The 24,540-nt window shown below is 40.8% G+C and overlaps 2 protein-coding genes across 3 annotated transcripts; one reads left to right on the top strand and one right to left on the bottom strand.

The window, feature by feature from the left end:
• The first annotated feature begins 825 nt into the window (after nucleotides 1–825).
• Nucleotides 826–7,542, top strand: mtch2 (mitochondrial carrier homolog 2). Its single transcript, XM_012836575.3, has 13 exons — nucleotides 826–975; nucleotides 1,987–2,071; nucleotides 2,825–2,931; nucleotides 3,861–3,884; nucleotides 4,137–4,196; nucleotides 4,670–4,727; nucleotides 4,956–5,007; nucleotides 5,168–5,227; nucleotides 5,319–5,412; nucleotides 5,513–5,560; nucleotides 5,700–5,767; nucleotides 6,199–6,274; nucleotides 6,661–7,542. The coding sequence occupies exons 1-13, from the start codon at nucleotides 889–891 to the stop codon at nucleotides 6,745–6,747; spliced, it is 906 nt and encodes a 301-aa protein (XP_012692029.1). The 5' UTR covers nucleotides 826–888; the 3' UTR covers nucleotides 6,748–7,542.
• Nucleotides 7,543–16,146: 8,604 nt separating this feature from the next.
• On the bottom strand, nucleotides 16,147–24,527 carry psmc3 (proteasome 26S subunit, ATPase 3). Of its 2 annotated transcripts, none has more exons than XM_012836591.3 (12): nucleotides 24,424–24,527; nucleotides 23,450–23,530; nucleotides 23,229–23,354; nucleotides 22,814–22,918; nucleotides 22,457–22,519; nucleotides 22,012–22,149; nucleotides 21,593–21,736; nucleotides 20,685–20,833; nucleotides 17,953–18,049; nucleotides 17,025–17,170; nucleotides 16,552–16,633; nucleotides 16,147–16,339 (listed from the first exon to the last, which is right to left on the bottom strand). In XM_012836591.3, exons 1-12 carry the CDS (start codon nucleotides 24,457–24,459, stop codon nucleotides 16,229–16,231), a joined length of 1,278 nt encoding a protein of 425 aa, XP_012692045.1. In that variant the 5' UTR covers nucleotides 24,460–24,527; the 3' UTR covers nucleotides 16,147–16,228. The 2 variants fall into 2 exon arrangements, with proteins under 2 accessions (XP_012692045.1, XP_012692044.1); XM_012836590.2 differs by having other exon boundaries at nucleotides 16,148–16,339; nucleotides 24,418–24,524.
• Between the last annotated feature and the right edge of the window lie 13 nt (nucleotides 24,528–24,540).

Here is a 24,540-nt window from a genome sequence, read left to right as displayed (position 1 = left end):
AAGACAATAGTGCGTTACAAAAGACGAACCGATAACTACATTTTAACTCACCAAACTGCTTGCCTAGGTTTTCTACTGGCGTTGTTTACCTCACATCTTATTTTCACCAATTTTGCAAAAACCCATTCCTTTTTCCATAGGATTTTCAAATGCTAACACTAAAAACTACAAGCTTCCAGTCGACTTCCATAAGCTACTTTTAGACAAGTGTAGCCCAAGCATAGAAATCCACGTTGGACACTGATCAGCCTGAAATGTGGCAGCACCATGGACAGCATAGGTCCATCAGTTCCCTGCTGGGCCAGGGCTGCACACACCCTTCATCAGTGGCTGACACCTCACACTGTACATGCGATTAATCTAGTTACATTTGGACATATCTCCAATCCACACGATTTATAACTTTGCTGTATAGCATCTGTTGGACACAACATCGTATAGCGCGATTTTTGTAATAAATAAATCTCAATCTGGAGCAATTACTGGAATGCAACAAACACTTACGATACGAATTACTGTATCTGAAAAGGGTCCCAATCAGAAGTGCTAAAAGTCATCTTTCAATCTGGTTTCTGTGTTGGGGGTGCAGACAGAATGTACAGCTAACGTTAGTTAACGGCATTTTATCTAAATTTCAAAACGTGTGGAATATTCAGGAAATGTGAGGAGGTGATGGGCACATAGTGATAATGTGTTGCCACCTGTTGGATGCATTTAGGTTATAAGGCGAGAGTCACAGTAGTGACAGTAAAAACAGATCGCCATCTTTTCGTCTTCCTCCCTGATCACCTGATATAGGCTGTTTCTCATGTCACGTGACAAATTCTCGTTTCATCCGTTCCTTCCCTCTACGGGAGGAGGAGGAGGTTATTGTAAATTGTCTCCATAATGGCGGACACATGTGGCCAAGTTCTGCTGGGATCTGGACTGACTGTCCTCTCCCACCCTCTCATGTACATCAAAGTTCTAGTGCAGGTAAGACCGTGCTTGCTCGGTAGCATTGCGGTCCTCGCAAACGAGCACAACATGTCAGCAGATGCAAAAGTGTTTACGGTGACCCGCTGTCAGCTAATTTTTAGCTCGCTACTTTCGGTTTTCATTAGCTAACCTGTTTGCAAACCTTTTTGACATTATACACATTTTGTGGTCAGGCCTAAATTAGATTAGTAGAACAGTGCACCATCTCTTTGAAAGCTGAGCTTGTACTCAAGAAAGTGGCATTTTCAACGTAAAAGCTTGGTAGCACGCTAACTGTATGCCTTTCGTCGTTGGCTAGGTTGTTAGCCGGCTTCCCACTTTACGTCACTAAAGGTCAGAGTACAAGGGTTTGTGGATTCTCAACAGAAATACTGGGGTTTGGCTAATTAGCTTAACGTAGACCACACATCATCTTGATTTGACATGAACTACTTCAAAAGTCCCTGTTCAATTAGAATGGAACGGACGATTATAAGATATGTTTGACAGCTAATCTTTCCATCCCAGGACCTCTTGCAGGCTAGCATGAAATTGCTTCTGAGCTAACGAGTTTTTCAGGAAGTGTCCTTTGGCCCACTGTAAGGTTATTTAGGGGGTATAAAGTTTGCAAATACTGTGTTCATACCTAGTTAGCGATATGCGTACTGGCAGTGATAACAAACACACAGCCCTGACGGCGTTGAGTTCTGTTGCAAGATATTATTAAAGGTGTCCTTATTTTCAGTGAAAGTCTTGACCCCACGCCTGTAATCTTGCGATGTTATTTAGATTGACATGCTACTATGAATTCAAACTTTCTAATTTAACGGTCTTTAAACCTTTAACTAGCAAATTGCGTGTTTTGACTCGTTTTACTTGTATGATTTATTTGACAAACATTGTTGTCAAATTAAGATATATCTTGTGCGGGTGTTGCGCGTTGCTAGGTAGAGAACTCTGAAGAAATAGCTTAAGTAAAGATGTGAAATCAATGATCTTTGGTCTCTGAACCAATCTGGTCTATTACAGGTGGGACATGAACCTCTTCCTCCTTCATTAGGGAGAAATTTGTTTGGTCGACAGGTGTACCAGTTGCCAGGACTCTTTGCTTATGGTAAGGACCGTCGACTGTGTGTGTGTGTGTGTGTGTGTGTGTGTGTGTGTGTGTGTGTGTATATATATATATATATATATATGTTATATGTATATATAACCTGTAACAGACATTCGGTAAGGACCAGAGCTTCTGTTTAGCCATAATTTCCTTACTCATCGTTCACACTTCATATTTACATCCAGTGACTTGTATGATGGGCATTCCGGATTTTTCTCCATAGACAGTGTGTTTTAGCTGTGTACTTGAAATATAGGCTATACTGTCCAAACGTGTGTGAGATGATGACATAGCCTAATACAAATCATACGGCAACTTTTCATAATCTGTTATGTAATTGTGATGCTGTACCATGATTGTATTGCTTTATATTTAAAGTTGTTTAGTTAAACAAAGTGTTGAGATTCAAGATAGATGTGAAGTACTTATCTGTGATTGTCAGTATTCATGTTGTCACATGGAACAGGTTTTACAGTTCTGCAACCACATTTTATTTCAATAAAACAGACCAGTGTTTTATACATACATTGCCAGTATTCAGGCCCAATGTACAGCCATTGTTGGTTCTGTGGAATGTGGTTTTCTTTTGAGTAGACAGAAGGGCTGATAAGGTAGTTTACCTGCTCTTATTTCCTTATAGGAAAACTGTGAAGTCACCCTCAATTCACTGTTAGCAATTGCTTTTTGTTGTTGTGCATGGCTGTATGTTGTTCTTTTATTTCTCCTAACCTTTCTATGTTAATTTCCCTTTAGCCAAACACATTGTGAAGATTGATGGCAAAGCAGGCCTGTTCAACGGCTTAGCACCGCGACTCTGTGCGGGGACCATCGGCACAATCGTTCACAGCCGTGTCCTGCAGGTAGAGCCTGGTTAACATTCTAGCAGACACTTTTGTTCAATGTTACTTGTTTATTAAAGTGGGAATGAACCTTAGGCCTTTCAGTTGATTGCTTCAATCATGTTTTGGCTTAGAGTGACCACTGTGTGTGAAGCTGGAGGGCTGTCTCTGTGCTCCATTATTCACCCATCACTACAGTATATCCAGTATGCTCTGGAGTTGTCCGGAATTGTTCTGTTTTGAGGGGTTTAAGGTTATATCGGCTGGACTGTTTGGCTGTCTATTTGGCTAGCTATCGTAGAAGTTTGGGTGAAAAGTATACATCGGAGATGTTGGGGACCGAGTTCCGGTCCCTCTTTGGGGCGTTCATAGGTGGTCTCATCAGCAATGGGTGTTGGACTGAAATCTAACTGACCATTGCGACTGTTGACCCTGTCTTCTGAAATTACATTGATGAGCACTGTCACAAAAAAAAATCTTGTGTAAAGCATGTATTGGAAAAGCCTATCCCCAAAATAACTTAGGTTGAAATTACCTGCATGAAGAGCAAAGATAAAAGCCGTATCCTCTTCCTGTTTCAAGGGAGTGGTGTAGGAAGGCTATTATATTTCCTCAAGTAGCTTTCACATCCAGAATAGGTATTAGCATCCCCTCCACAATCATATCTCCATAATGACACATTAATAGTATAGTAATATTAATTTGTTTTTGTGGTACTGTAGAGCTGTTTGACATGACAGTATGTGGCTATGTAGCAGCTAGACATGCAGAATACTCACCACAGTTGGTGGTATATATATCTGTCCCCTTTACCCAACTTGAAATGCCCTTTCACTTTCCACCAGCAGCTAAATAAGGAGACAACCGATGCCTCACATGGTTAGCAGATGAGGCAGCTTTGTTGGATGCGATTGCTCTGAATTTAATGTTACTTTTATTGTGTTTTTCAGAAATGCCAGGAGGGTAAATATGAGGTATGTGTGAACAAAAACAGTCCTTAACATACATGACACACTAGTATTTTGTACTCACTGTAGGAGATTGGTATAGTTACATTTCTGTTGCTGTTTGTCTCATAAAGTCCTGTTTCATCATGCTATGTTAAATCAGTAGAAAGGCAATCCCTGAGAGAGAAATGTTTTTTCATGCAAGTTATTTGACAACAGGTCTTAATTCTGCGATTTTTATTTTATTTTTTTTAATTATTATTATTATTTATGTTTTAGATAATTGGGAGCAGCAATCAGAAAGAAGAGGAAGGATCCATTCAACATGTTGTGAATGAGGTGAGTACAATAGTTGCTTAAAATAAAATAAATCAAATTGCATGAATTGTAAAGACATTTCTCTGCTTCATATTTTTAATTACTCCATAGTGGAGATGTCTCAAATGAGGGGCTGCTTTTACTGTAAAATCTATTGCCTATTTGTCCGTACGACACATTGATGATGCTGAAAATCATCCCGGTTAGGTTTTATTAAGTTTCCATGGTTCAGTTCAGTTCACTGCCCAGTTAGCACATTTTGCTTATTTATGTACAGAAGTGATTCCAATTCGGCCCCTCAAATCTGATGGTGTATACAGCGGTAGCAAAGACTCTTACCACCACTGTACTAAATTAATACATGTAATATTGAAAATATGCATGCATATGTGTCATGCATATGTGACAGAACTGACAGAATTATGCTTTTCCCTCCTCTTTTTTTTTTTTTTTTTTTCTTCTTCTTCTCCTCGCTTCACCCTTCCTCTTCCCAGACTACCAGAGAGATGATTGCTCGCTCCTGTGCCACTATCGTCACCCACCCCTTCCATGGTAACTTTGATGCTGATTGCTTTCTCTGGCTCTTTAGCTTAGCTGTGGGATGGAACACCAATTCAATGACTTGATACCAAGTTTGTCACTTATTTAACCGTAGTTAAGTGTTTTTTTTAAGGTTTTCCCTAAATGGTGTGGTAGGTTTGCCATACCAATGAGATGTATCAGATTTGGATTGATAGGATTTTTAAAAAGAAAATGTATTTATGTTTTTTTTGCTTCAAGTAATTACCCTGAGATGCATGGTCCAGTTCATTGGCAGAGAAACCAAATACAGGTGTGTGTACAGTCATTGTTTTTATATTGAAATCTTTTGAAGACTTTTGAAATGCATTGTTTATTGTGATAAACTGCATCTATGAACAATACAATTATATGTATTAAACTTAAAAAAAAAAAAACGTATAAGAAACTAACAGTCTTTTTGTTCTCCTCAGCGGTGTGTTTGATTCCGTTGTAACAATCTACAAAGAAGAAGGCATTCTGGGATTTTTCGCGTATGTAGCTCAACTGTAGATGAGAAATTTGTCAGTACACAAATGGTCTTGAGGTCAATGCAAAAAGTGTTTTTTATTTTTTATTTCCTAGTGGCTTGATTCCTCGTCTGTTGGGTGATGTCCTCTCCCTGTGGATCTGCAACATGCTCGCCCATCTCATTAACACATATGCTATTGATGACTCGGTAAGTCCTTCATCCATAACGTACGCGCTCTGTCACAGTGGTCTTTGACTCTTTGTTCTGAAAGACTTCTGAGAGACTGACCCTCTGCCTCTCGTCATAGATGAGCCACACCGGAGAAATAAAAAACTGCTCACAAGCCGTCACTGGGGTGAGTGCTTGTTTTTCAAACTCTGCATTGTGCTCCTGTATGTGTCATAAGTGTGTGCTGCAGAAGAGTATCGTTGGAGGAGGGAGAATTTTTTTTTATTGACTAATTGCATCTCTTAATTTGTCCTCCTTTTCTCCAGTTTTTTGCCAGTATGCTGACATACCCATTTGTGTTGGTGTCCAACCTAATGGCTGTTAACAACTGCAGGTAAGACTAGCAGCAGGACACTGGAAAATTCAGTTCTATGCAGGTGTGATGTTCAATATACTCAATGAAATATCCACTTCCTGGTTATGGAGTGATAACCAGCAGTCCTCCGCTTCAGTTAGTAATTGGGCGGGGCAGTCAGGCAATAAGCCAATCAGCACAGTGCTGCAGAAGATAAGAGGGCCTCTAGTGCATGCTCTCGCTTTGTTTGTGTAAATTCAGCCGTAAAGACAAGAAATGATTACGTTTGTGAACACAATAGACAAATATATTAAAACTATATACCTGCAATTCTTTTTTACAAATGAATAATGTCAAGAAGGTAAAGTTCATTGTTTAAAATGAACAGAAGGTTTTCAACATGCCAGTCTATTTTATAATTTTTTTTTTTTTTTTAAACGGTCTGCCATCTTTGTGTGTTTGCATTGCAGTCTTGCAGGTGGCCTCCCCCCATATGCTTCTGTGTACCCAACATGGGTGGACTGCTGGAGACACCTCAGTCTAGAGGTCAGTATCTCAATCACTTGCAAAGCCACTAGGCTTCTTTACAACATTAACTTAAAGTTATAACCACTTTCTACAATACAGTACATTGCTGTACTTTTCTTTCTGTGTAGTATAGTTGTGTAGCACTGTAATACTGTGTAGTAAGGCGAGTTGTACTGTTGTATTTTCGTTGTATAGTACTTTATTGTTACACTTCTCAGAAAACCACTGTTTCAGGGCAGAAGCTGTACATTTTTATACGCAATCATCTTGTGGACGATAGCATGTAGTCAAAACAAATGAGAATTTTTCATTCAAAACATATTCAAAAGTACAGAAGAGCCTTGACATTAGATAAGATGAATGCTCTTACTCATCCTGTCAATTTGTCTGTTTTCAATCTACAGGGAAATATGAGCCGAGGCAACAGTTTATTTTTCAGGAAGCTACCTGCAGGGAAGACGTACGCCATCGATCAGAAAAGATTTTTTTAAACCAGAAGTTGACGGCATAGCATTTTATTGTAATAATATAAATGATGATGGCCAGGGTGGGTGAGGTGGACCCTCTAATCCTTTGTATGCACTTGTTTACAATAACAGACTATTTTTTTGTTGTTTTTTTTTTTTTAACAACAAACTGTCAAGTCTGCCTACAAGTAAATGAAAACATTTTCACCGCAACTCGAGCTGCTTTCATTGGAAATGTGAAGAGCTTTATTTTAATAATTAGATTTATATTAATGATTAAATGAAACAGGGGTATCTCACTTGTGGGGAAATGGGAGGGGCTACAGAATGACAAAGTTGTCAATCAGCTTCACAGAGGGTCGGGGCTAGCACTCGAGGACTGGCACAGTCCTGCCCCCAATCCTAGGATCTGGCGCTCGGTAAGAAGTTCCTGAGAGATTGTCAAAGATATGCACGCCTGGCTCCCCCAGATGACCAACTTTTTTTTGTTCTTTGACCTGGATAGTCAAGATGTTTCCCCCCCCACCCAAGGAAATAAATGCATGTAGCTATGTTATTGGTCTAACGTTAAGAGGGTGGGGGGCTGTCCAGTCCGCCCTGATTGTGAGTATTGTGGTGTACAATGTTTTCATGCTGAAATCCCAGACAAGGGCCCATGTGGCGACTCTGTCACTCACTAGCTGTCAGTCTAGTGGAAGCTGATATGTTGTGCAAGTAATTATTAAGAGGTGCAAGTCCATGCCTGGATGAAGTCTTCAAATCAGATGTCATAACACTGAGCTCATTCTGATTGATCCAAATAAACTGCATTTTTGGGGATTTTCATGTCCTGTGTGTGGTTTTGTTTGCACTGGATGTATTGTATGGGATATCTGTCATTCAATAGACCTTTTTTTCATGCAGAAGCATGCAGTGAAAGCTACATTAATATATGTAGATGATAAATGGTTTCCTGTACTGAGGTGACCAGGTGAGCACTGGTCAACAATTCCGTGTCCCAATACTTCAGTTGCAAATTTCAGTCGCTGTGAGATATTGATGAAAAAAAAAATAATCCAAATCGAATTGATTTTCAACATTTATGAAATATGTTTTTGTTCATTAATTGGATTAACTAATTAGCCACCTCTCGACCTTTCTGTCCAGTTGACCAAACCAGCTCTGGAAATTCAAGTCTGGCGACTGATGGACAAGCTATGAGTTTCAGTCCGTCTCTTTCTTACACAATCTGAAAGGCTGTTCCAGGTGGCCTTCATTGCACAGCGAATGGCTGACCAGTAGTGGAGGTGCCTTTGACAGCGAGGCATTGAAGCGTGTTTCGAGAACGTCAAGCACTTCCAGCCAGATATCCGTGTGGTTTTGGCGAAATAACGTCAGTGGTGACGTTCGAAGCCTCGTTTGAGTCCACTGCTTCGAGAAGGGGTTCACTTTTGGCGAGGCGCTTCGACTATAAGATGTCACAATTCCCATCTCGAACTCACAACACAAATAATAACAATCTTTTTTAACCAAAACGTTGTATAAAAACAAATAGGGTTCCCCCCCTCGTCACACAAGCACATCCACTGCCCCCCTGTCCAGTTTAACAAATTACGGTCACCCCCTTTTCTCCGGTCTGAAAAACCCCATCACTGCCCTGCTGAGCAGTTATCCAAAAGCACTTTAACTGCCCTCTGTTCTACCATGTCTGAAGGGCATACAGATAATAATAATAATACAACTTTATTTATATAGCACCTTTCATGCAAAAGAATGCAGCTCAAAGTGCTTTACAGCAAATACATAACGTGCACAAAGAAATGACATGCACATAATAGACATCAAAGAAACATAACTCAAAAATAGTATAGTGCAAAAAAAAAAAATTATAAAATTGTATACATAAAATGCATAGCAGAAGATAGAAAATAAAACTGCAGAGATATATTTAATCTAACCCCTTAATATCACAAGTAGAGATTTAAATTAAATTAAATTAAATTAAATTAAATTAAATTAAATTAAATTAAAAGTATTTATATATACAGTACTCAAAAACAGTACTCAGTACTCCATTCTTCCTCCCTCATCCTTGACAGATTGCCTTTCTGCACTTCATACCTGGTTCACCTCAAACTTCCTCAAACTTAACAGTGATAAAACCGAAATCCTTTTAGTCGGTACTAAATCCACTCTACTCAAAGTTGACAGTTTTTCCCTCTCAATTGACAGCTCCATAGTTTCCCCCTCCCCCCAGGTAAAGAGTCTGGGTGTCATCGTCGACGGCTCACTCTCCTTCAAATCTCATATCAACATCTCCACCCGCACCGCCTACTTCCATCTCCGTAACATAAATCGCCTCCGTCCCTCCCTCACCCCCCACACCACCTCTATTCTTGTACATAGCCTTGTCACCTCCCGTATCGACTACTGTAATTCTCTCCTCTTTGGTCTCCCCCAGAAATCCCTCCATAAGCTCCAACTGGTCCAGAACTCAGCTGCTCGTATCATCTCCCTCACCCCCTCTTTCCACCACATCACCCCCATCCTACAGCAACTCCACTGGCTTCGAATTCACTTCCGTATCAACTTTAAAATTCTTCTTCATACTTTTAAAGCCATCCACAACCTTGCCCCTCCTTACCTGTCTGACCTCCTTCACACTGCCACCTCCACCCGCTCCCTCAGATCCTCCTTTTCCATCCACCTAACTGTCCCCTCTGCCCGGCTTACCACCATGGGGAGCAGAGCTTTCAGCCGCTCTGCTCCCAAACTCTGGAACTCACTCCCACCTGACATCCGAAACATTGACTCCTTCCCTCAGTTCAAATCCTCTCTCAAAACCCACCTTTTCAGGATTGCATCCTCACTGTAGTTGCCATGCTGTTTTTACTTGCACTTTTAATTTTAATTGTTTTGTTATTTGTTTGCTCCTGTTTTAAATTGTAAAGCGTCCTTGAGTGACATGAAAGGCGCTGTGAAATAAAATGTATTATTATTATTATTATTATTAGTACCAGTCAAAAGTTTGGACACACCTTCTCATTCAATGGTTTTTCTTTATTTAAATTTTTTTCTACATTGCAGATTAATATTGAAGACATCAAAACTATGAAGGAACACATATGGAGTTATGTGGTAAACAAAAAAAGTGTTAAATAAACTAGAATATGGTTAATATTTTAGATTATTCAAAGTAGCCACCTTTTGCTGTGATGACAATTTTGCACATTTGGCATTCTTTCAAGCAGCTTCACGAGGTAGTCACCTGGAATGGTTTTCAATTAACAGGTGTGCCTTGTCAACAGTTAATTTGTGGAATTTTTTGCCTTCTTAATGTGTTTGAGACCCTCAGTTGTGTTGTGCAGAGGCAGGGTTGGTGCACAGTTCTATAAAGTGAATAGGCCTATTCGACTACAGTTCTAATCCATATTATGGCAAGAACCACTCAACTAAGTAAAGAGAAACAACAGTCCATCATTACTTTAAGACAGGAAGGTCAGTCAAGCCGGAAGATTTCAAGAACTTTGAATGTATCCAGTGCAGTAGCAAAAACCATCAAACGCTATGATGAAACTGGCTCTCATGAGGACCGCCCCAGGACAGGAAGACCAAGAGTTACCTCTGCTGCAGAAGATAAGTTCATTAGAGTTACCAGCCTCAGAAACCGCCAATTAACTGCACCTCAGATTAGAGCCCACATAAATGCTTTGCAGAGTTCAATTAGCAGACACATCTCAACATCAACTGTTCGGAGGAGATTGCGTGAATCAGGCCTTCATGATGGAATTGCTGCAAATAAACCACTACTGAGGAAGAACAAGAAGAAGAAGAGACTTGCTTGGGCCAAGAAACACAAGGAATGGACATTAAACCAGTGGAAATCTACTTTGGTCTGATGAGTCCAAATTTGAGATTTTTGGTTCCACCTGCCGTGTCTTTGTAAGAAGCAGAAGAGGTGAGTGGATGGTTTCTACATGTGTGGTTCCCACCGTGAAGCATTGAGGAGGAGGTGTGATGGTGTGGGGGTGCTTTGCTGGTGACACTGTTTTGTGATTTATTCAAAATTCAAGGCATACTAAACCAGCATGTAGCAAAGCATTCTGCAGCGACATGCCATCCCATCTGGTTTGCGCTTAGTGGGACCATCATTTGTATTTCAACAGGGCAATGACCCCAAACACACCTCCAGGCTATGTAAGGGCTATATGACCAAGAAGGAGAGTGATGGAGTGCTGGGTCAGATGACCTGGCCTCCACAATCACCCAACCTAAAACCAGTTGAGATGGTCTGGGATGAGTTGGACCACAGAGTGAAGGCAAAGCAGCCACAAGTGCTCAGCACCTCTGGGAACTCCTTCAAGACTGTTGGAAAACCATTCCAGGTGACTACCTCATGAAGCTGATTGAAAGAATGCCAAGAGTGTGCAAAGCTGTCATCAAAGCAAAAGGTGGCTACTTCTAAAAAGATCTAAGAATCTAAAATCTATTCTGGTTTGTTGAGTATTTTTTAGTTTACCACATAATTCCATATGTGTTCCTTCAGAGTTTGGATGTCTTCAATATTAATCTACAATGTAGAACAAATTAAAAATAAAGAAAAAACATTGAATGAGAAGGTGTGTCCAAACTTTTGACTGGTACTGTACAGTACACATATGGAATTATGTGGTAAACTAAAAAATGCTCAACAAACCAGAATATATTTTAGATTCTTAGATCTTTTTAGAAGTAGCCACCTTTTGCTTTGCTACATGCTGGTTTAGTATACCTTGAATTTTGAATAAATCACAAAACAGTGTCACCAGCAAAGCAGCCCCACACCATCACACCTCCTCCTCAATGCTTCACGGTGGGAACCACACATGTAGAAACCATCCACTCACCTCTTCTGCGTCTTACAAAGACACGGCAGGTGGAACCAAAAATCTCAAATTTGGACTCATCAGACCAAAGTAGATTTCCACTGGTTTAATGTCCATTCCTTGTGTTTCTTGGCCCAAGCAAGTCTCTTCTTGTTGTTGTTCTTCCTCAGTAGTGGTTTCTTTGCAGCAATTCCACCATGAAGGCCTGATTCACGCAGTCTCCACTGAACAGTTGCTGTTGAGATGTGTCTGCTACTTGAACTCTGCAAAGCATTTATGTGGGCTCTAATCTGAGGTGCAGTTAATTGGCGGTTTCTGAGGCTGGTAACTCTAATGAACTTATCCTCTGCAGCAAAGGTAACTCTTGGTCTTCCTGTTCTGGGGCGGTCCTAATGAGAGCCAGTTTTATCATAGCGTTTGATGGTTTTCACTACTGCACTTGAGGATACATTCAAAGTTCTTGAAATCTTCCGGCTTGACTGACCTTCCTGCAGTGGCGGCGCCAGACATTTTTTTTCTGCAGGTGCTATGGGGGAGCTCGGCGTTTTAGCGAGGGTGCTATGAAATGAGGGTGATGGCCTGTGTGTCACATGGTTCTCTACTACTACAACAACTCCCCACCATATCGTCTATCATGTGTTTACATGGTTGCTCTCTGAAGCGTCTTTGGGGTCCATGAAAAGCGCTAAACAAACCGATTTTATTATTATTATCATTATCTAGGCTACTTCCGACGGACGCCCACATCCGCGACGGTCACTGACAAAAGGCATACAGCATGTTATAGAGTCCGCAATCCCAAATACTTAACTTACTTTAAAAAACTTCTGGTAGTGAGGGTTAAAGTTGGGCGCCAGGTGACCACTACCATGTCAGACAGAGTGAAATTAATTAAAACAGTCAAGGAGTCAGAAATGCGTTTAAAAGGTATATATTATTTCAGTTCACAATCATCAATAATCACATAGAACCTTATGTATAGCACACAGACAGACTGCTTGCCCTAGGCTAAAGAGTCTCTGTTTTTTTAAGGCGGCTCCAAAAAAATTACAAAAAAGAGGAAAAAGGCAAAAAGTTCAAATCTTCGGCAAAAAAAGGGCATCTTCGCTGCTAATCAACAGAAACGAGTCTTTAGCGACACAGGGCAATCAAAGCATGCAACAAATCAGACAGCTTTCATTAATGTTATACAGCAACAATACCTTAGTTACATTGTACTCCAACCACGCAAATTGTTCCAACCAGCTTTTACAAAAACTCCTTTGTTGGACTCCAAACATGCGAGGTGGATATTTTGGGAGTTTTGGTCTTCTCGGACCATCCTGAGCGTTCATGCTAATGTCACTGATGCTGCTAGCACCATGGTTAGCACCCTCAGTAGTGGTGGAGGGTTGACCTCCTTGACCACAACGTTCCTCTCCTTAAGAATCCACACCAGATACCCCTGGCATTTCTTCTTCTTCTACGTCACTCTCGTTTTTTTAATCGTTCTTCCAAACGTGGACATTTAGGTAGCAAAAACCGATGCATTGTTGATGTTAACTTGAAACTACCAGGCACTAGCTCGCTTTTTCCTTCAACTGTCCAGTAACGTCAACTTTCACGCGTGCGACGTGAAAATTGGGTCAAAGGTTATGACAGAATGATTGCTCTGTGTCTAAAACAATCTGTTAATTTCAATCTGTTATTGTTTTCTTTTGTGAGTGAAATATTATTATCACACAATAAATAACGCAGAATGAAATTAAATAACAATAATAAATAAACCATTATTTTCTTGGGGGTGCTATGGCTAATCCAGGGGGAGCTAGAGCACCCCCTAGCCCCCCCCTGGCGCCGCCCCTGCCTTCCTGTCTTAAAGTAATGATGAACTGTTGTTTCTCTTTACTTAGTTGAGTGGTTCTAGCCATAATATGGATTAGAACTGTAGTCGAATAGGCCTATTTACTGTATAGAACTGTGCACCAACCCTGCCTCTGCACAACACAACTGATGGTCTCAAACACATTAAGAAGGCAAGAAATTCCACAAATTAACTGTTGACAAGGCACACCTGTTAATTGAAAACCATTCCAGGTGACTACCTCGTGAAGCTGCTTGAAAGAATGCCAAATGTGCAAAATTGTCATCACAGCAAAAGGTGGCTACTTTGAATAATCTAAAATGTAAACCATATTTTGGTTTATTTAACACTTTTTTTGTTTACCACATAACTCCATATGTGTTCCTTCATAGTTTTGATGTCTTCAATATTAATCAGCAATGTAGAAAAAAATTTAAATAAAGAAAAACCATTGAATGAGAAGGTGTGTCCAAACTTTTGACTGGTACTGTATATATCGTGCGAAGTGGTAGCTAGTTAAAGGCTAATGTTTTTAGATTCCAGTGATATTTCCTATGTTCCTAAAAGCTTGTATATGGCCCTCGTCCTGTTGATCCGAAGGGGGCCCACATTCTTGGTTGTGTTAGAATGGAGGGAGGCCATATGCCGACCCACCCGGAGACAGCTCCGCTGTGGAATGTATATGTTGTGAACCATCCTAGACCTGGCTGAAGGACATTGATGGACTGTCATGGCCATGTATGTGTACGAGTGTACGTGTCAGAAGAATTGTTATACATTTGTGTCCGTTTACGTAATACCCATAGTTAAATTAGGTGGTGCCCAACGCTCCACGTTCAGACTTCAGCTCGCGGAGAGAGAGACGGACATCCATCTCCTGAAGACCCCGACACACGGCGACTCTCAGAGCTCTGTTCCACTTAGACTTAGAATACTTAGACTCAGTAAAGTACTTAGAGATATTTCTTGTCTGCCACAATAAATATCTTGGCTCAGATCCGAACCGCTCCAGCTTCATTGATTGCAACAACCAACTACACCACCCCTTTAGAATTAAGTATAATAGACTGAATATAGAAAAGAATATAACAATGTGAAGCGGTACATTTTTAGTTTTCTTTTAAAGATGTTAAGCGAGCTGGCTTCCCTGATGTCTATAGGCAGTATGTTCCATAGCACTGGGGCGTAATTGACAAATGCTGCGTCCCCGATTTTCTTACGGCTGTTGCTGGGAACCTCCAATAAACCAGCATTCGATGATCGTAGTGTTCTTGAAGGCAAGTATTTGACTAGTGAGTTTGCAATGTAACTTGGTCCTAGCCCATGAAGGGCTTTGTATATTAGGAGAAGGACCTTAAAGTCAATTCTAGAAGTTACTGGAAGCCAGTCCAGAGCAGCTAAAACTGGACCAATGTGCTCTCTCCTCTTGGTTCTGGTTAATAGCCGAGCTGCAGAGTTTTGAATGAGCTAAAGTCTCTCAGTTGTTTTTTTTTTGGGAGGCCAGTAAGGATTGCATTACAATAATCAAGCCGGCTTGAAATAAAGGCATGAATCAGTTTTTCAGCAAATGATGTTTTCGTCACCTTGTTAATGTGAGACTTGAAGCTTAAATTTGAATCTAAAATAACACCAAGACTTGTAACCTCCGATTTAATCAAGGGAGTTCATTTCCCCAGAGTATTAAACAGCATTTCTCTTTTTGTTTTAGGGCCGACTAGTAGGATCTCAGTTTTGTCCTTGTTTAACTTTAAGAAATTATTGCTCATCCACTTATTTATCACCAAAAGACAGGTAGTAATGGAGTTCATTGCTGCAGATGACAGTAAAGATAATTAGCAGACGTTTTTATGCAAAGCGACGTATTAAAATTCATAACGTTCGGAAACTAAACGGGATCTTTCACATGAAGAGCGACAACGCCACTGTCACAGAGTGCAGTCTACTATAAAAGATTCAATATTTGTATGAAACCAGGGCTGATGGCTAGATCAAATGAACTGTTTCAATTTCATTATGGAATTACATTGAGCATAAATACTTAAAATTAACCAATTTATTTTTTCACCATACTTGTGTGTATGCATGTTATTGTAGCAGGCCTTTGACCATGATGTATAGAATATCAAGTTCACTGTCCCGAGAATCTTTTCTACACCGTATTTTCACTGACCAGCAGGTGTCCTTAGAGTGCATTTGAAGCCTCAATAAACTAACGACTTTTCAACAGATCTGTCTGGAAAGCTTCAAGGTTTCATGAAGCTTCATTTCACCACTACTACTGCTGCCCAGTCACTATGGAAAGAGACTCTTATGTCATTTTCTGAGACAAATGGGTCACTGAGTACAACTCTGCCCAGACGAAGAAGAACGGGCAAAGCAAGAAAACAACAGGCTGCCATACCAATGAAAAAATGTTTTATTTATTTTATATCAATGGAAGGACTAATGTGATGGCATACCAGTCACTTTCAAAGCAGTCCAGTCCAAATACAGTAAGGACTGGTACACTGAAACACTTCTGTGTCATGCACAAGAGTGGGAACTACCCCACAAGGTTATAAAAGGTCATTCTGTCAATTCAAGGACCAGTGATCACCTAATGTGAGTGACACTTGGCTGCTTGATACAACCTCCCCCACCACCACCACCACCACACACACACACACACACACACACACACACACACACACACACACACACACACACACACACACACACACACACACACACACACACACACACACACACATTCGTACAAATGCAAACACACACACACACACACACACACACATACAGACACCGAACGCCATCCCTTGACTCAAGCGTAGTACTGCAGGTTGGCCTTCTTCTTGGCCTGCACCTCCAGGATGCCCTCCATGTAGTCCTCATGGTTAAGCTCAGAAGCTCCCCTGCGAAGCGCTATCATACCCTGGACAGACAGAATGACAACATGATTTTTATCTGGGCATGTATACTAGTATTCGCTGCAACCCGAAGACAGAAAGCACAGACAAGCACTTGAGGAGTGCCTCACTTAAATGTGCGGCCAACAGCCTTGTGTGGCAGGCATACTGTACATTTGGTGACCTAATGGTTTATGTGCACCTTATGATATAGTGGCAGGAGTAAAAGTATACTTACGGCCTCCACGCACACAGCCTTGCACTGGGCACCGTTGAAGTCATCTGTGCATCTGGCCAGCTCTTCATAATTCACATCAGGACTGGATGAGGAGAGGGGAAATGGTGTTCTAAGTGTAATGAACCTCACACACCAGATAGACACTTGTAGTCTTTGGATGAAAACCCATTTTGCACGCGATGGACTTGAAACATTAACTATGTCAATACAGTCTACGAAATAAAACCTGAAGTACCATATGTATGTACCACACGTGTTAAAACATGAAAAATCTTCAGATTGATAAAATATGTCATGATGGAGTTGGGATCTGGTGAGCTAAAATAAATACATACAATTCAAGAATCTCCCAGAACTCCTGTGCTGGTACATGAATCACATAAGGGTGTGACCTTTGCCAAGGGTGATGACGCCTGTGCAAACAAAACTCCCCCCCCATTTCTTCACGTGACCGTAGGGCAGCTTGAGCCTACCTGACGTTCATCTTGCGCGAGTGGATCTGCATGATGCGGGCACGCGCCTCTTCGTTGGGCATGGGGAACTCGATCTTACGGTCCAGACGTCCAGAGCGGAGCAACGCAGGGTCCAGGATGTCCACTCTGTTTGTGGCAGCAATGACCTGGAGGCAGAGGACCAATCCAAACCAGGGTGATGAACATGCATACAGCCAGACCAGGCTTTGTTGTATTTCACGCAAGCACAATAAAATCCAGGATGTGAAATCTGGTTTCATACCGAGTAGTACATTACAAGCACACCTCACATGCACCTACCCTGTCCGTGTAGTACATTACAAGCAAACCTCACACCTCACATGCACCTACCCTGTCCGTGTAGTACATTACAAGCAAACCTCACATGCACCTACCCTGTCTGGATGGCCCACATAGACCTTATCCTGTAGTTACACAAATGTTTTCCTGTTTTGTTTTTGCACTCTTAGCATTTAGCAGTAGTTCAACTGTTACAACACAGTGCTACCATAAAACTGAGCTGAAGGGTATACCTTCACTGTAAATGTATTTGAGGACACATGTATCAAACGGCCATATGTGTGTGTGTGGTTAGACACAACAGCGAAAAAACAGGGAACATGTTTCAGTTGATATCCAATCCAGATACCAGTCGTAATCTATACACCCACCGCTACCGAAACATGTAAGGTTGATTGATTAAAGGTTTTACGATCTTTAAATGTTTATAACGGTTTCTTTAATCGCGGGGGCAGAACTAGGGAACACTACGATAAATGATCGAGGCTATTTATAGCCCCTTTCACATATGAAATACATTAATGTGTCAGATAAGAGACACGGAAAGGACAACTATTGTTCATTCCCACTCAGTCCTCCATGACGAGTGGGAATTGGGTATGCATAAGGCTTGAATGCAGGTACCTACCTTGACTTGCATGTTGGGCTGGAACCCGTCCAGCTGGTTGAGAAGCTCCAGCATGGTCCTCTGCACTTCACGGTCACCAGCCTTCTCACTGTCAAACCTACAGGAGAAGAGGAAAGGTGGCCTATTTGAGATACGTCCTCACAGGTGCCTGACAAGAGGGGGCTTGTAAGATTGTTGTGCTGCGACTCTTTTTAATCAACCCACTCAGATTGTCAAAATTGACTGAAATCATACAAAGACTGAGCAGCAAGTGTAGAGATTCAGGTGCAGTTGTGCACTGAAATGGTTCTTGAGTTCCGCTCAGCTCCCTAAAAATGTTACTGAAGTCTCACACAAAACATATACGCCACATCTGCCTAAAACAAGGTAATTATTAGTCGCGTACTATCCACATCTTACATTCCCCCTACCCTTCTTCTTAGGCCTCAAAAGGCTACAAGAGCTTGGAACGTTTGTGTAAACACAGGTGTCATCTCAGCCTAGGCAGGAAGGCCAAACTAATGCATTTCTCACTCACTGTACCACATGTATAGCACAGAAACATGCACAACAGCCATCCCTAGGTAACTAGGTAATAATACTATGAGTGTGTTAATCCATGTTATTATAGCAGAGCTGCCAACATTGTATTTTCTGAAGTAGTAGCAAGCCGAGCGAAGCGAGGGTCTGGGGGGCGCCGAGGCCCCCAGAAGCCAGAGACTTTACGTGATCTGAGATGCAATCTAGGTCGTATTAGGACATGTTTTTCTGCAAAATAACTGCAGTATTGTGAGTGTATAATTTACTCTTTTCCCTGTACTGTTGCACAAAATTATACACAGACATACACAAAAAAGTGTTTTATTACCCAAACACATGAAATCATACTGAATTACCAAATACAGTGCTGATACTGTAGTGTCAGATGGTGGTCACTAAGCACTGAACATTAGAGCAGAGTTCAACATAAAAAAAAAAGATTTCTCTACTGATCTGTGGTATATTTTTGATTACTGTATGATTCCAATAATTTTAAGCATTTTTGTAATCAAAATCTCTGAATTTGCGCATTTGTCCTGTTCAAACAGAGAGGAGACACGCAGGCAGCGACAAGCTGCGTCTCATCTCAGATTGTGCAATCCCTCACAAACTGGGTTGGGCGCATGACTTTTGCTTTGTCATTGTTCGTCACCACTGTTATATTTGTAGACACTTTTATTATATGTCCTTTCTATCCATAGAATAGGTAGCGTATTTCACGTATTTGTAGAACCTATTTAGTCTTGCTGATCTGACAAAAAACCGCAGTGAAAAAGCAGAGGGGAGGCAAACAGTACCTATGCCTCAATGAAGGGGGCGTGCGAGGGCCTGGAAACTGGACTTTTACTCGAAACGTGAAGTGATAAATAATGGGAGACCAATGCCGGAGCTAAAAGGTTTGTTTCAAACGACGGGACAGAAGATAACTCGATCGACTTCTCATATTCAAAGCCAAATTGCTTTTTGGAACTTCAAGAATAGATTTGGCTTTGGACAAACACCGGAGACTAAATATTAGCAAGGGCCTGCTCACCCCTCATTTGCTAACATTACATTGATATCAGAGTAGTAAGCCCTTGCTCCGTTGATTTCACCTTATTTGTCTGAGGATTGTTTAATGTCTATGTGAAGCCATTTAACATCATACAAGTGCTTGTGATCACTTTGAACCCAAGACTGCTTTTTATTGGTGAGCTGATTTTGAGAAATTAAACTTTGCAGCTTAAGTTGTGTTTCCTGGTTGATAAGGTTATCTAGTTGCTATGCTAGCTAACTAGCTAGCTAAGGACACTTTACATAACCATTAACGATTTAAATGGAAGAGTCCAATTTGCATAAAATGATAGCTAGTTATCTAGCTGATGTTATGGTATCCTCGATTTAACTTATAAAATAATAATGGGAAAAGGTAAAAAAAGAAATAAAAAAAACTCAGGGTGCCTGTGCAACTTCGTATGAAAGAGTTCATATTCACAGATATTAACACGAGTTCATCACAAGCTAGCAGCTGCCAACTGTATGTACCTTACCTATGTGGGTGTAAAGAATGCTGATATGAAATATGAAAAACATCCAGTAGTCAATGTGCAAGCTGCCAATTGAATGGTGATTTAAGCTACTCTATAGGGTTCATATATTTGTAAGTCAGTGCCTGACCAGCCACGAACCTCACGTCACTCGTCTACATGTATAGAATTCCTCATCAACAGCGGGAATCCTTAAACTACAAAACAGCATAGCATCCTTTTAAAAGTAGTGACGGGATTTTAAAAAATTAAGTACGGCCGATCCTATTAGCTCTTTGCCGACGCAAGGGACGAATCATAATACGACTTATATGTGAGCTTTAGGGTTGGTTGGATGTCAACCCATGCACGTGGCTGCCTGCTAGAATAATCATATCGATTTGTTGGGTAATGCGTAGGATATTCAAGTCAAGCGTAGCAGCGTAATTGGGGCCTGGAAATCGTATCTGCTACGCCAAAATCGTGTATGTTGGCAGCTCTGATACAGGGCTTTCATTATAACACTTCCCATCAAGGTCCTAGCAGGCCAACTCCATCCCAAACAAACCTTCATTACCAATACGAGAGGACTGAATGTCAAATGTATATAAATGCATGTAATAAGTATAAATGGCCTATACATTAATACCTGCAGCAAAACAGCTGCTCAACAAGAGCAAGCATGTATGTAAGCATACAGAACTGTACCTTTTGGTCCCAATAGCATCCAGCTCATCAATGAAAATGATGGATGGGGCCTTCTCTTTGGCCAGAGCAAAAGCATCACGGACCAGCTTTGCACCATCACCAATGAACATCTGGACCAGCTGTGGACCCGCCAACTTCAAAAAGGTGGCCTTAAAAGGGAAAAACAAGACACAGAGGTTCAGGATAAGAGCATATGAACAAGCATTTATATACAAAACCACACATACATTTATGATCTATAAGGTAGGTACACCAGTGAAGACGCTCAGCTACAGCCATATTGCACAGGTATGACCTGCGACCTCTAGAAAAACAGTGGCCAGTTCCGTTAAGTTTGTATTTCTCCCACTGCGTGCTGTTGGCATTATGTTTTGGGCTGTATGGATAGTTGGATGTTAGGTCTACAGCCTCATCTTGGAGTTATTAGAATAAATCGCCTCGTTTTCCAGTTCAAGATTGAGAATTTCAGAACATCAGACACACATGTGGGAAAACTTCTGGAAATACCTGAAAAACTTTTTTTTAATATTTCTAACCACAACTTTAAGAACATATTATTTTATTATGTTAAAGTTATTTTTGTGACAATATTTGCAAGCTTATCTACAGTAATCAAAATGGGCCTATGGTTACTTACCTGTAGTTTCTGTAATCATGGGGCTAGAGAGGTTGTTTTTTTTATTATTGTTTTTGCTGTGTTAGTTCTCTTTCCAGTAACACATACAATATATATAGTGTCAGAGTTAATTTCCACTGCCATCCCTACACCTGGCATCTCAGAAAGAGACATCCTGAAAAGCTTAAATGTTTCTTCGTTCACCCACCACTTACACACACAAACACATCCACCGCAAACACATAAACCACTCACACTCACCATTCGCACACACAAACACATCACGTCTTACCTTAGTCTGGGCAGCACAGGCCCTGGCCAGCAGAGTCTTTCCTGTTCCTGGGGGACCATACATCAGTACCCCCTTAGGCGGCTGGATGCCCAGGTTCTCAAACTTCTCTTTGTGGTTCATAGGCAACACAATGGCCTCCACCAACTATAGGGAACAATCACACAGTCACCACAACAGTCTCAACTACAAACATAATTCACCTTTAACTCAGGCATGTTTTCAGGAACTACTGGCTGATAATGGTTTAACTTCATGACTTTAGGTTCAGTTGTAAAATACAAACTTCCAATCTAGGAGGATGGTTAACAGCGCCACAAACCACACCAAGTTCATTACCAATTCACCACTACTGCTATTTATTGTTACGTTTTTGATTTATCTAGTCAGTTCAGGAATGGGATTAAGTATTGTTAGTGTACCTCTTGGATCTGCTTATCAAGGCCTCCAATGTCGCTGTACTGCTCAGTGGGGCGCTCGTCCACCTCCATGGCCTTGACCCGAGAGTCATACTCAGTTGGGAGGGTCTCCAGGATCAGGTAGGAGTCCTTGTTCACTCCCTGTGTGCCAACGAACAACTCTCCATCACCATCAAGCCACAATTTAACACATTCTGGATAAAGCACTGTTCCCTGAATCTGGTCCTAAAATCTCAATTCAGTGCTTCTTCTTATTTAATTTTTTTTTTTAAACAAGGGGCTTTTGACAATGTCACTGGTAACCAAATCATTAGCGCTGGTATCAGGATAAAAGAGGCTAAAATCTGGAAAAGCCTTTCATTTTGAATAGGACAAGAGCAAGCAAAGAAAAACAAAAAGTATTAATGGGAACCAACAAAAGCTTCTCTGCCTGAAATGAAATACCTACCACAAGGTCCCCTGGCTTCAACTTCTCGGCATCCACCAGACCAATGACTGGCAGGAAATATGTCTATAAGGGAAAATATATATAAATATATACAGACAAACACAAGTGAATACCTAATGTGGAAGTCATATATTCAATTAAACAGACAAATCAAACTCCTATTAATACTACGAATAAAACCGCAGGACTTCTTTCATGAAATTAATGGAGCACCATCCTCACACTGTAAATGCCACTAGTTTGGTTCCCAGATGTGTATTAACTACTGACAGCATGTCCAGTGTAATGTGTTTATGCTTCGTTGATGACACAGACTGATTACACATGACATTGCGCTTGAGTGTCATGAAGACGCACCTGTCTCGTAGAGGTCTTGATGACAGCACATTTCCCCTTCCTCTGGGAGTCCAGATCAATATTGGCTCCATCTTCCTCCTGGTCGTTGGGATCTACGTCCAACAGCTGCCAATTACAATGGGTGTTATGCTCAATATTAACTCTGCACGCCAACCCCAGTGGAAATATATTTGTTTTAGCCCAATTGCTTAGGATGAAGGAATGGTAGCAAAGCTATTTAAGAAGTTAAAAGAGTGTGTTGAGTGTGAAGGTGCAAATAACACAATCTGGATACAGTATGAATCTTACTATGTGTCCTTGTATTCATAGTAATAATTGTTATGTAAAATATGTTTTGCAAAATACTATAGATTCGAAACATGTTTAAATGCATCTTTATTGAGAGGTCAGTGACAAGGTATGAACCAACAATTACCTCAATAACATTGGAGACCAAGTACGGCAGGGTCTTGTTGACTTTAATCTTCTCTGTATTCTCTTTAATTTTATCCTTCATAGCTTGGAGCTCATGGGTCACCCTTAGGACCTCACTCTTCATGATCTGAAAAGGTGTTTAGATTTAGTTTGAGAGTTTTCAAATTGACACACATGCAGACGATCACTCGTGGGACATTAGGAGCAGTTCAGCTATCCTACCTTGATCTCACTGTCCAAAAGACGCGTCCGCTGAACAATTTCTTCAGTGGACATTTTGAGGACTTCCTCCCCAATGCCATCCTATAAAAAAAAAAGTCACACATAAGTTAAACCTGAAAAAACTCCAGATGACACAAATAGCAACCAAAACGTCCATAACGTTAAATCACAAAATGAACACTAAATATTCAATAAGAATAAAATGTCTGTTGGTATATGTGATAATGGCACTTGGTGAGATTGAGTTTAACGAACCCTGCTGAAAATACAACGAAAGCTAGGTAACGTAGCTAACGTTAGAACAGATCTACCTGAAGACGCTGTTTGGCTAGTTAAGTTAGGGAGTTGCTGATACCATCATTATAGAAGATGATAGAAGAAAGGAAATAACACACACTACGTCCACTTTTATGGCGTTTTGTCTTCACTTTATACCAAGTCATGTAATAAAGGGTCAAGCTAACGTTAGCTAACTAGCTAGCGAGACCCCGAGCCTTGATACTTTACAGGCAGCTAGTCAGTGTTCCACTGAAGCTAACGTTAAACCAGATCATTGTATTTAAAACTGTTGACGTTACCTAGCACGCTAACCTACATATATTACTTAAATCAATACCGCTGACTTGACACATCAAATAGTTATAGAGGTCGCGGTGACAAAACGAGTACATAATCGCTGTCTGACAATTTAAGAAGCCAAGTCGTTGTTTTTAGTCACAAAGCTCAGTGGCTAGATATTAGCTTGCTAAAACAATGTTAGCCTCTATGCTACCTAATTTCCTGTGTCATGCTGAAAACCGGGTAGCTAATAAGCTAGCTAGCTTCACAGGGTTAGATTGTGTATACTATCAGTATTTTTGTAATACCAGACTGAATTACTCCAAATGCGTATGGAACCCATGGATTTCATAAGACACAAAACCAACTAAAATTTTGTATCTTATGAAATATGATACATAAAAACAAACCTCCACCTCATCCCACACTGATCTGTCATTCAGCGACGACATCTTGGAAATTCTCTGACTTCTTTTTGCGCTTCTTCTTTCGGCTTATTACTGTTGCAACCAGTTCCAAAAAACGACCAATTT

Source organism: Clupea harengus, chromosome 6, assembly GCF_900700415.2.
Source record: "Clupea harengus chromosome 6, Ch_v2.0.2, whole genome shotgun sequence".
Classification (NCBI taxonomy): domain Eukaryota; kingdom Metazoa; phylum Chordata; class Actinopteri; order Clupeiformes; family Clupeidae; genus Clupea; species Clupea harengus.
Note: the sequence above shows the minus strand (reverse complement) of the source record. Positions and strands in the feature narration are given on the sequence as shown.

Coding starts and splice junctions, on each gene's coding strand:
- psmc3 (XM_012836590.2), bottom strand. CDS start 24,459: ATGTCGTCGCTGAATGACAGATCAGTGTGGGATGAGGTGGAG. Junction 22,520..22,813: donor TCAAGACCTCTACGAGACAG/GTGCGTCTTCAT, acceptor TTTCCCTTATAG/ACATATTTCCTGCCAGTCAT. Junction 16,340..16,551: donor AGGCTGTGTGCGTGGAGGCC/GTAAGTATACTT, acceptor CTGTCTGTCCAG/GGTATGATAGCGCTTCGCAG.
- mtch2 (XM_012836575.3), top strand. CDS start 889: ATGGCGGACACATGTGGCCAAGTTCTGCTGGGATCTGGACTGACTGTC. Junction 4,728..4,955: donor CGTCACCCACCCCTTCCATG/GTAACTTTGATG, acceptor TTTTGCTTCAAG/TAATTACCCTGAGATGCATG. Junction 5,768..6,198: donor ATGGCTGTTAACAACTGCAG/GTAAGACTAGCA, acceptor TTTGCATTGCAG/TCTTGCAGGTGGCCTCCCCC.